Source organism: Pezoporus flaviventris, unplaced genomic scaffold (assembly GCF_033815535.1).
Source record: "Pezoporus flaviventris isolate CSIRO_AGI_PZ_B2104156 unplaced genomic scaffold, CSIRO_AGI_Pfla_v1 ptg000002l, whole genome shotgun sequence".
Classification (NCBI taxonomy): Eukaryota; Metazoa; Chordata; class Aves; order Psittaciformes; family Psittacidae; genus Pezoporus; species Pezoporus flaviventris.
Genome location: NW_026892550.1, coordinates 57,327,188 through 57,340,091, shown reverse-complemented (window position 1 = coordinate 57,340,091; position 12,904 = coordinate 57,327,188). Strand labels below are relative to the sequence as shown.

Sequence of the window (12,904 nt, the reverse complement as noted above, 5' to 3'; positions counted from 1 at the left end):
CTAAAGCACAATGCGGCTGTCAGGAGTAAGGTGACTTACAAAGACAGTAAAAAGATTGACAAGGCAATATCCAGTATAACTTCCAAATAGTCAAAATTACGCAGAATTATCAGACATCATAATTTATTTCTTCACATGCCTTGCTGATTTATTTGTTAGGTTTCCTGTCTTCTGGAATTAACTAGAGTTTTGCTATCCATACCCACATCTTCAGTAAACAGAAATGCCATCTTTGCCAGGTCCCCAAAGCCATTTCAAGGATATCAGAGCAAAAGGTATCTGCTATTCTTACTGGTAAAACTACAAGGGAAAGATTCTTGTGTTTGATGATGTTAAAGAATCAATGGCAATTCACTGACCTTGACTATAAGATGAACATCTGTGTGCTGATTTTTCTGCTGCTGTTCTTCACTAGCTCAGGATGCCTATAAGCATCTGAAACAGGCTGGCAGAGACATTTTCCCATACTCACACTGATAGTTAATGACCTTTAAATTTAATAGTCTAACATCAAGAAGAAGTATACATATTGACTAAAGTGCATGTGATAGCTACCTGTATTACTAGCAGGAAACGAGCATGTTTCAGGAATTCCAAACATTTACTGATGGTTTAGACACAAATGTTATTCTTTTCTTTAATCCCACCATACACAGTCACCTGCAGAACAGTCTGACAGATAATAGAATTTTTCTGTAATTCAATCTGATTCACATCTCCATCACTTCCAAAAACAAAAATATCATGGCATAATTCCTGGTGCAGACTGGACAGAATCCAAGCCCAAATGTTAAGCGGATTGGTGCGCAGGACACCTACTGATTTCATACCAGAAACTGGATTTTGCTTTCCTCTAATTTGCATTAAGGCTGTGAACACAAACTCACTGGCTTGTGTGTCCCCTCCTGCTGTCTTTCTTCCACCTTCTGTAAATGTACATAGAAAAAATGCGCAATTAGAGCATTCCTCAGGACAAGTAATCGCCACTCTCTGCCTCTTTCCAAATACAACCAGTTGGTAAGCAGAATAAAAACTACAATCCATTTGGGGAAAAAAAAACAAACCTCATTAACTCTCTTCAATTATATTATTGTCTAAAAGAATCATTGTACAATTGTACATTATACACGCTGTATAATCCAGTAGTGAATAAACAGTATTTATCCTAAATACAGACCAAATATTACATGGCTAATCTAATAATAAGTACTGCTTACTATTTCCTAAGGATATCCCTATGCACTGAAAATTTATGGTATCAGGGGAGTTCTTTGCTTTAGCTCTCCACAGTAATAACAACAGGGTTCCAAGAAGGTCATAGTGATTTTCTTATCTAAGTTAATGCAGCAAACCCTTCAGTGTAGTTAAATGGAAAAAAAAAAACACTTCTGTATATGGCATTGAACCTAGGATGTATTTTAGGAACTGACAGTTGTGCAGCTTGTTTCAGAAACATTTCAAAGCTACACCAACATGAGAAACTGACTGATCCTAATCTGGAAAGGCCATTCCTTTTCCAAACCTATTGGCTTATTTTAAGTTACACTTCTGCTGGCACTTCTCCCCTCTTCCTGCAGCATCTCTCAACAGAAAACTCAAACAAACTTTCAGTTATTTAATCAAGTTATACCTTATCTATCAAAAGTATGAGAAGACCAAATTCACAACCTCTGTTTTGCAAAAGGTAAGTAGTGAAGTCAATAGAATCTTCTGAAGTCATCCTACAGGTCAGTGGTAGGCAGACAAGATGGTAATTTGGGCTCCATAGCGCTGTACAAAGTTCCACACAATACAGCATTGTGTCATCTCTCAAAAAGCAATGAAGTCCTTGCATGCAAACATACTAGCAGATGTCAAGTTCTAGGAAGCAGAGCTGTATTCTGGAAACCCAGCCTCTGGCCCATAGACATTTTTGTTTTGATGGCTGCTTTTACCTTCTTCATAAACACAATAGATACAGTGAAAGATACATTTGATTTCCCAGAAATTATTAGCTGTTTAATATTCAAAGTAGTCATAAAAACATGTTAATTGTTAATATGCAGTGTGTTATTAACCTATATGATCTGTGATAATTTTAAGGACAAACTGCTACCAAGGCTGTGAAATTGATACTCAGAAATTAACTAGTACAAGAACCTTCTTTGGGAACAATACCTCAAGACTGAATAGTTTTCTTGACATGTGCACCACAATACAAGCTGTAAAGCTTGACAAAACGCCATGACCTGTTCCATACAGGAAGACAGATTAGATGGGCTTTACATGTCTGAGAACAACTTGTTAAATTGCACATAAAGGTTCACCATCAAAACTTTAGTAGGCATAACAAATACGAGCGTGGTTATATTTTAATATCTGTACAGAAGTAACACATGTCAGGGCTTTTTCTGAAGTCACAAGCATCTAGGAAGTGATTAATACATAGAATTATAATACTCCTGTAGGTACTAGTAGAAGATCTCTCTTAATTTATTATCACAGAGGCTCAGGCCTGCCCTACCTTGAGGGGCAGCATTATTTACTCTACACTTATGGCACTCTCAAGATAAACGGCCTAAGGCATGCTGGTGAAAAAGCTAAATAAATAGGAAAACACATGAGCATTAAGAAGCAGTAAATCACCACAACAGAAAGAGACAGCAGAAAGCAGGGTGTCCCACATTACAGATGGCAAAGTATTCAGGCTGCAGTCTTACAGGATTTCCTATTTAGGTAGATACAAAGTAGGGATACTCCACATTTTAAAAAGCAGAAAAATAAGCAGTACCTTTTCAAATACAGCTTATTCATCTGCCTCAGTCAAGTCCGTCTGACTTTCTTTTGCTACTTTAACTTCATGTACACTCCACTCCATTTAAAATTATGCAATCATAAACCTGACCTGGAAAAGGAAGCTGTAGAAACAAGCCTAATGGGGAAACCACACTAACTGCCAAGGCCTGATTCAGTTTTGTATTCACTGTTATCAAAATCCCAAGTCGTACTGAGTCAGTCACAGAAATGAAAAGGTTTGTTTCTTTAAACACCAGACAACTCTGTTTTCATTAACTTATTTCCCTCTCTCACCTCCCATCACTCACCAAGGGCTTGGTTTCATCTTCATCTTTGAAATAGTAAAGCTGGTCACCCTTGAGAACAAACCAACGTGTGTGCCAGGTCTTGACAAAGCCTCCTTGCTTCCGCAGCCACCCGCACTTAATGGCACTGTGCCGCCCTTGGCTCGGTGTGGGAGTCTCTGCAGAGCCATTGTGTTCTTCCATGCTGGAACTGGGCAAGTCTCCTGCTGACAAAAAAAAAAACAAAAGAGGAAAAGGTAAATAATTAGATTATTATCCAGGCAGTAACTTGCTCTTTTCAACTCAGCTGGAAAAGAAATATGCCCCAGATACAAAGGTGTGCTAGAAAAGCATTTAGCATCTGTCTGCTTATTCTTAAGCACCCCATCGGCTGAGACAGTAACAATAACAAACTCAGTTGTTAAAAAGCAGGAAAGAAGCAAAAGATTTGTTCAAGTACAGTGTAAGATATTTCAACTAGCACTGAGGAAGACATCAGCTGTTTCTTGAGATGAGCTCTCCTGGATTATAGGCAGTAACAAGGAATGAATTTACAAAACACCTTTGGACTAAGGAAAGCAGTGTGCTTCTCACTACCGTACCTCCCCATTTAGTATTCCCTGACAGGTTTGCTGTTTTAAGCAAATATTAAAGAAGCCTCTGCTTCTCCAGGGCTTAATATACCCCACCAGACAAGCAGGCTTTTTTTGTTTTGTTTTACTAAAGCCCATTTAATGGAATGGTAGCAGTAAATACAAGAATAGCTGCATATTCCCTCATGCAAGTACCACTTGACCAAAGTGAGTGTGAATCCACTCTTTTTACAGACATTTTGCAAATCATGCAGAATTTTGGTGTGTCAACTCAAGGCGCAAGAAGTGTGTCAAAATCAGAGCTGAAGTGTGGAATTAAACTTGACAAAGTTTTATGTGGCTGCTCAGCCTTGTTAAAACTAAACTTTCTAACTATCTCTGGACAGAGATGGATCTTCCTGGTGGATTTTGTACACACAATCATGAGTCATGCTTAACCTTCATGGTCAAAAGGCTCTTCATGCTTCCCTATTAAAGTCCACTAATAAGTCTGTTAAGCTCAACAAGCTCATGATTTTGAGTTTCAAGTTCTGATATTTTCAGTTGAAACACAAATCAAACTGAGACATATATGTGCCAACCAGTGTTTACCTAAACAGAATAAAATATGACTATAACCACAAACACACCAGTGTGCAAAATTAACAGTGAAATTTCACTGTGCTTAAGTGCTTGAAGAACATGTTTCTCTTCTTCGTAGACTACCACTGGAAGCCTTTCTTGCCTAGTCAGGAACTTGCACAGCTGTTACAGCCTGAGAAAAACAGCTTCATCAGCAATGATCTATTGGTTCCAAACATCAGGATGGGAAAAGAATAAAGCGTTCTAAACACTGCAGGCGGGAGACAAGTCCAAGCCTGGCACTCCAGCTCTGATCCCCTGTACAGCAGTATGTTCCTGATCATAGTAAAACACATCAGCATTTCAAGGATATGTGCTCAGCTTCTAAGGTAGACCAGAAACAGAAACACACATTCATTCAGGAGACAAGGCCATCCCTCTGACAATTAATACGGCACTTTGGATAGTACTGCATCACTGCAAAATAAACTGCAAAATAATCAAGCAAGAAGAAATAAATAGATCAATAGACTCCAGTCAGGAGTAGGTTTCAGCCCATTTTTTCCTTTGCCTTCTTTCTTCCTACTATTCACACTTATGCTCCCTTTGGAACAACTTCTCCACCTACCATATCTGATATGCGTTTATACCTTTTGCTTTTAACACCCACACACAGCCTGTTGTTGTGTCCCTGCTTTGGGCTGGATCCTGGAATCTGATCTCCGTGATTAAAACTTGACTGCCCTGTGCACACTGATGGTAACGTGCCTCAACATGAGCACAGAGTTTTCACAGCCAAGTACCTGTTGTGGGATCAAACCTTAAATCACTTGGTGATACTCCTCTCAGAAAAAAAGAAAATAACATCTTCCTCCTGCCCCTTTAGGATTTACCTAGAGTCACCCAGAACACTTGCACTGTTGCATTTACCTGAGCAGAGTGTCCTTGCAAAACGTACAAATGTGTCTGGCTCTCAAGAGAGCAAAGACTGGGAGTTTTGTGCCTAGGATTGCTATTTCATTTGAACAAGAACACACCAGCTGATAAACCCTCAGACCACGCTGACAGAAGGTTTCTATGAGGGTTATGTATCTTCAGAGTACAAACTCTGAAAACTGCAGCTCTAGGGCTGCAGAGTATGTTAGATATTACAGTGAGGTTTCTGAACTGAAACTTGCCTCCTTCCAATCTGGAGCTGCAAACAGAGATTTTACTAGCACTAGAAAAATTAATAGCTTGCTTTCTCAGTGCCTTTTCATAAATGTCTGCCCACACTTCTGGACTCTTATAATATTTTTAATTCACTTTGCTCTGTAATAATTAATTATGAATGCAACAAAGCAGTGGCCAAGCAGCCTCTGAAAACTGTAAAGCTTTATCCCTGGATGCACAAGCTCTCTCATTTGTTACCTTAGCTCTTTAGGAGGAGGAAGACAAGTTAAGCAAAGTAACTTACAGTAAGCAATGGTCAGACAATCTCTAAGAATCTACTTCATCCATACACAACAGGTTTTATGAAATTGACTTGCACCCTACCTCTGCTCATCACCATGTATGGTGAAAATGTGGCACCATTTCCAATGAGGACAGACTTATCTGTGCTATGTGAGATCATTCTCTCCAAAAGGAAATGCACCCAACTCATAATTAGTACTTTTTTTAATATGAGCAGAAATTTCTTGGATGCTGCTGTGTTTTGGCTAGTCCAAAGTAAATGCCAAGGAGCAGCCCTCCAACTCACATCCTTAGGAAGTGAATGAGCAAATACATTGTAAACAGCGGGTAAGTTATAGCAATTGAAAAAAAAGTGAAGAACAAAATCATTACCCTTAGGCTACCCCCTGCTCCTTGCTGCACAATCACAGCTCTCAGCCTCATCTAACCTGATCAGTTTATCTCTGCTACATAGGCCAGACTCAAGGCAGGAACAAAGGAAGAGTTCAAATACAATAATTACTTGTATCACTCCAGTGTTAAGGACACCAGGTCCCCATTACACTTGGACCACAAACAAGAATCTAAATACCAAAGTCAAAAGCAATTAACTGCTTGGATGAAAGGCTATTTTTAATTTAATTCCTCAAAGTCCTGTTTCACTGAGGTTGACACCAGTGTACAAACTAAGCGTGTGGATTTTAGCTGGCCAGGGAAATGGCTTGATGTACATCTCTTTGTCTGGTAAAATTTGTATCTTAAAGTATTTCTGCAATACTAAAACAAATTAGGTGTAAGAAAGATGGCATTCAACTGCTCCCAAGTCCTCACGGGCAAGTATAAGATCTCCTTTGAAGCGGTAGTACGTCTTTGGACACTTTCTATGCAAAACAGTTGCATTATTTCATTTATTAGTGATTTAAATCTCTTCAGCAGCCAAAATTTAGCCACCTAACTTGTTTTTGCTAAAAGGAATTGTATTTAGTCATGAGATTAAGTTTATTTGTTATTTTGCATCCCTCTTTGCCTTTCAGAAAATGCCTACTACAAACCAGACTCAGAATCAGAAATTCCAGCAGCTGGCTCATTTTCACTAGTTGTTTTTACAGCTGTTTCAACACCAAGATCATAAAAATAAATTGCAGAAATATCAGGGCGCTGGCACTGATGCAGAGAACAGTGAGGTGCAAACACTATGTAAATAACACATGACAAAGTGTGGAATTACATCAACATACTGCAAGTCCTCTCATAAAACAAGGCAGAAAGCCATGCATTTTCAAGCACTAAATGAGCGCACTCCTCAAACCCATCTTCTGAACGGGAAACATAATGTGTATTTGCTGCCAGAGTCAACTCTACTGACTTGGCCAACCTCCAGTTTTGGTAATGACCAGAACTGAACAAATGCTACACGGTCTATTTGTTTGGGGCTGGCTGTGGGCTAACTCTCCTGGGCTTGTCTGGACATTGGGAGTGCAAAGTAAACAAAATGAGAAATGTTCCCTGACACACTGGCCGTGCATCAACATCTTAAAATCCACAGAGCCCATCACCATCTACTGCTGCTGGTCCCAATCCAACCACCTTCTGCTCCCATAAGGGCATCTGCCTCTCACAATAAGTCTGTCTAGAAGGCAAATAACTGCATGTATGTTCTCCTTGCCAATGTGGAAGGTGCCACGCACAAAAAGCAGGGATGTGTTTCTCCTCAACTACAACCCACTCAGTACCTGAAATATGGAACTGGGCAGCACCCCCAGATCCCAGCACTTTGGCAGGAAATAGTCAGAGAAAGTCATTAAGGCACAGCAAATCCAGTTACAATGAATAGTCACAGGATTGCACCACGATGACCCATTTGGCAAGAAATTATGATGGTTTGCAGTATGTTTTTATTCCCGCTGAAATTTCCCATGGCCAAGATAGCACATTTTAAGCATGCAGAACATCATCTGAGTTCACTTCCAGCAACCTTTCTTCATCTTTGCCATTGCTCAGATGCCTTATCAGATCCTTTGCAGCCCAATGTCAGCCTGGCACAAAAACAATACAGATGAGAAGCATCTAAGCACCATACTCCTCGAGCCTGTTGCACGGTCAAGCCCCAAAAGGGTAATCAACGCAACAGATAGCCAGTAAAGGTCTGCAGTTTTGCAGCAACAGTTGGCCAAATGAGGGAGGTGATCCTGCCCCTCTACTCTCCTCTCATGGGACCCCACCTGCAGTACTGCACCCAGCTCTGGGGCACCCAACACAAAAGGGACCTGGAGCTTTTGGAGCAAGTCCAGAGGAGACCACAAAGTTGACCAGAGGCTGGAGCACCTCTCCTGTGAAGACAGGCTGAGAGAGTTGGACTTATTCAGCCTGCAGAAGAGAAGGCTCCGGGGAGACATTCAAGCAACTTTCCAGTACCTGAAGGGGACAACAAGAAATGTGGGGAGGGACTTTCTACAAAGGTATGAAGAGACAGGACAAGTGGGAATGGATTTAAACTGAGAAACAGAAGGTTTACATTAGATACAAGGAAGAAATTCTTTACTGTGAGAGTGGTGAAACACTCGCACAGGTTGCCCAGAGAAGTTACGGCTGCCCCATTCCTGGCAGTGTTCAAGGACAGGAAGGGCAGGGCTTTGAGCAACCTGGTCTAGTGGAAGCTGTCCCTGACCATGGCAGGGGGGTTAGAACTAAATTAGCTTTAAGGTCCCTTCCAACCCAAACTATTCTGATTATAATATTCCGAGTATCTGCCAAATACATATGCAGCCACATATACACATATGAAATTTATAAAAATCTGTGACACAATGGGTCTGTATAAAATGAGATTACTTCAGTACTGCACCACTTACATGAAGAGATAGAACTCACTTTTCGAGTGATGTCTAATTCTGAGTTCATTTCTACTTATTTCCCATGAGCTATATAAATGCCTAAGTTTAAGGTTATTAGCATCTTTCTGGCATGGAGTGCTGTCTCTGACCAATGAGTTTCCTTTTGATTTTTCTTGGTGTAGTCTGGCTAGGTAAGAAATTCATAAAACCATTTAATATGTTAAATTATTGTCTGCATTTATCTTACTTGAAGTATGTTCCAAGACACCTGAATCTCTGCTACACCAGGCATGCGTGTGTGAGAAACTGCTGCAGGAAGCAAAAGAGTGGCCTATTTGTCACCATCAGGATGTTTCCAATAAGTTGCTACTCATCCATTGTGTCAACAGGATTTTGCACATGGAAGGAGAAAACATGTAAAAGATGTAAAAAAGTACTTTAAAAGAGAGTAGACTTTCTGCTAGTGCTTAGCAGCCATTTTACAAGATGCACACTGCAAGGCATGTCTCAAGTTCTGTCTCTGCAAGATTTTAAAGCATTCCTGTCTTGCTCTTTTTCAAAAGCTGTGGCAGTGCACTTGCCAGTAGCTTTCCTTCACAGGCCTTTAGAAGAGACGTTATACTTCTATATCGAAGGTTTTCCAAGACATCTGAGAAACCTTTTGCACGTCTGGCAGTTAACACTCCTAATCACAGATACAGGTGGCTCTTCTGCATTCCTCAGTCTCATTTTGGTCCTATCAGGGATAGCTTGAAGGTATTTTGTTTGAAAGAATTTCTCTTCCAAAGCCTAAATAATTACTACTTAGGCAATAAAAAATTGGGAGAGGTACTATCAGCAGTCAGATTGTAGAAGGCCTGATCCACTGCCCAATGAAGCTAAGGGAAAAACTGCCATTACTTTTCAATGCATTTTGGAATCAGATGCAAACCCAAGATCCAATAATTTTGCCAGAAAACTGAGGTGTGGGTCAATTATAACTCTCTAGTACATGATCTGCATTTCAACGCCAAAACCATCCTACAGATAATCCTACAATAGCCAAACTTTTGCAAGCCTACTGTTTGCTTACAGGAATTCAAGCACCGCTATAAATTAAATGGGACCAAAGAATTTATGAAGAACGTAAGAATGTATTCAAATTCTTGTGAATTACAATGGGAATTAGTTAGCAAATTATGTCAGACACCTTTGAAAACATCAGCTTTTATGCATGTGCATTTCTCTTCTGTGGTTATGACTGTGCACAGTTTAAACCCTATAGATGAGGTCTGGATACTTCCCCATATCATAATCCCACAGCACCAGCTACATTAGTCACAGTGTGAATCTGCCCACTGTCTAGGATAACTGATAGGCATTAGACCTACCTTTTAGGAATCCCGTAACAGACTAGTCTCCCCAAAAACTTCTGCCCTATTATGTTCAGGACAACACTTTACCCAAGCTGGTGGACAGGAAGCTGAAGTGTGCCAGATGCTTTGCAGTTGCTCTTGAAATAGCAATAATCAATAGTAGTGCCTCCATATTCAGAGTGGCTTTGGTACAAAATGCTGACAGATGGGGGGACTACAGAGTCAGAACCACTTCCCTCTGCTTTGACCCTTCTGTAGTCAGCACTGAATGGAGCTCAAAGTTAGTTTTAAACACATAATTTCTCTACTCCTTTTCATAGAGCAATAAAATCATATTGGCTGCTTTGGGAGAAATAGCTAGGTAACTGAGTATTTCAAAGCTTCCCCTGTATCTGTCAGCAGCAACATTTAGACAAACCCTTTCTTGTCTTTCTATTACTGTTGGTGTAAGCAGGAAGCATAATGAATTTGCACAGCTAAGAGCATTTTCCCCATTACAGACTGTCTTCTGACAACCAGAAATGACACTTTGTTCTCTTCATCGCTTCCTAATCCCACTGCCTTTTCTGAGTCAAGACGGACTCCCACTGTAGGAGACTTGTGTAACTGACACACATTTACATAAAATGTGTACAATGTGCCTGGCTGTCTTTCCTGAAGTGCAGATACACCATGTCTGATTTAGCAGTGATTATGAAATGTCACACCACAAAAAAAGTTTCGAAGCCTTAAGGAGCAACTTACAAGGTTAATACTGTCTGTTACACTTTTGTATGTTACCCATTATGCACATATGTCCCCAGCTGTTTCCTCACATGGTAGCACACAGCTGCAACACAACTACCAAAGTGACCAGAAAAGTGAAAGTGTGATAGATTGGAGTAGTCCCTCGTCTTCCAGGTTTCTGCCCTGGCTTCCACTTCAGGTGTCTTAATCTGTAAAACTGGCAATGCTAGAGGCAAATTGCATACAGAAGAAAACCAGCTGTAGCTATCTGGAGAAGCATACAAAACTACAGACAAGACAGAAAAGAACCTCTGGTAGCTGAAGGGTCAAGTGATGAAAGATGGACAAAGAAATGCAGAGCAGTTGGCAAGTCTTGCAAGCTGAAATACTGAGCAGCAAAAAGGTCAGGGAGCATGTCAAAAGCAGCATCTGGAACAGCAAAAAGATACTCCAACTCCCACATGTCTCTCACAGCCAATGGGTTATACTGAATCTGAATAGCTAAACACTAAAAACCCTCAAACCCTGTTTATAGCTTCATACTTTACATGGAGAAAGTGATCGTAAAGACAGCTTAACAGTAACTTATTTCCCACATGTGAGTGGATGAACACTTCAGTATTCACTGGGTTCACTTACAAAAGACTTGATTAAGGGTTATGTCCAAACATGATCTCAGAAGATGATCTCTCAAAGCATAAAAATAATCTCTGGCACTATGCTTTGTTTTCAAAGATTGATGGCAAAATGCAGTGGGAGTATGGATGTCAGCAGCTCTCTCAGTGAATCACAGAGAATGCAATAAGGCTGCATGCTCTATCCAACACAACAGGACCTTCCATGTTGTGTTCACTGCATTTACTGCAGTTCAGGCCTTCCACATTCCTTGTAAAATTGACCAACAGAATTAAGATATTACAAGCTATTCCCTAAGTATGCTGGTAGGCAGGCAAAATATATTCCGGTTTGCTGACAGCAGCAAAAGTCTCCTCCCAAACCTGCTGCAATTATTAATCAAAGGAACACACAGGTTCTGCAAAAAGGGTTTGTGGTTTCTGGAAAGTGGGAGGAAGGAAGAGGAACATTTGCTGCCTGGCCTGCACTTCAAATTCATCTTTCTCAGAGCAAACACAGTCCCCAGCAAAGCCCTCATTCTGGCAACAAGAAGTTAGCACACCAAATACTGGCTAATGACATCTCCCCTGATCCACAGATGTTTAGAGCATGAGGAGCCTTATTTCTGGGTGCCTTCATAGAAACTTCAGTGGAAACAAAGGAAGATTCATCCCACCCCATAATTACCTTTTAAGTCTAAGCATTAGTTCACATTTGATAAACAGAAGTCTGTGGACTTATTTTTGACATATTTACTATTACCATTTCATGCAAAATTACTTCCTTCTGCTTTGTGAAGAACAATGTAATGTGTTTCCCTTTCAGATCAAAGAAGTTCAAGTAACAGCAGCAGCATTTGGTATCTGGCTGAGAGATCCTCTGAAGCAGACATCTGACACTTGGAAATGTGTTCCCCTGAAGTACCATGGCATCACTGGAACGTGCACTTGGGAGCATCCTGCCCCAGTGTCTCAGAGGAACTGACAGAATTACAGCATCTGCATGCACTGAAATTCAGAATTACCATGCTCATTTCTCACCCACTCCAGAGGCTCGTAGACAGTGCAGTACCGAGGGGCAACCGTAATGGCATGTTTGTCCATGTTACACATGTATTGCATGCATCCAAAAAGAGTATATGGATAGCAAACAGCTAGGCACATACTGTACACAGGTAGTGAGCACCCACTCAGCTTCAGAGAGCATCTTGGCACCTTTCCAAATTAAATAAACACAGGCACATCAGAACCAAAAGCTTAAACTCGGCATACTCAATGGGGCATCCACTTCCATTCCTACTAAACTCACCACCAGAGCCAAGACAGGTGTTCCTCTCTGCATGCCAACCCCAGCAGGACCTAAATTTAAAACAGACCTACTTTTAAACTGAAATCAATATAGTCTCAGTGCTGTTCAGACATGTTTTATATTAATGGTAATTGCCTCTGTTACTTAAAAACATTAACCATGCTGACATAAATTTCTATGTTATACTACTGAAGACAATATAGTCACCATTTTTAAAAGCAGATATGTATCTTTACATGGAAAAAGCCAGCTCAAAATAAGCACCATTACTTTGTCATTGACACTCCAATCTTTTGCCCAGGAAAAGCATTCCTTTGTGCTTATGGAATCAACATTTTACTTTTTAAAAGCAAAATTAGCATCAGGAAAACAGTGTCCACAATCCTTCCTATATATTTTAGAAAGCAGCAATGAGTATG

At 40.4% G+C, this 12,904-nt stretch overlaps 1 protein-coding gene across 1 annotated transcript in view; it reads right to left on the bottom strand.

The window, feature by feature from the left end:
• ARHGAP24 (Rho GTPase activating protein 24) overlaps positions 1–12,502 on the bottom strand; it is a 180,417-nt gene extending 167,915 nt beyond the window's left edge. Inside the window, exons 1-2 of the mRNA XM_061479780.1 lie at positions 12,486–12,502; positions 3,084–3,283 (exon numbers count right to left, since the gene is read on the bottom strand). Of these exons, the coding sequence (XP_061335764.1) occupies positions 3,084–3,263 (180 nt within the window). The 5' untranslated portion in view covers positions 3,264–3,283; positions 12,486–12,502. The remainder of the gene's footprint in view (positions 1–3,083; positions 3,284–12,485) is intronic.
• Between the last annotated feature and the right edge of the window lie 402 nt (positions 12,503–12,904).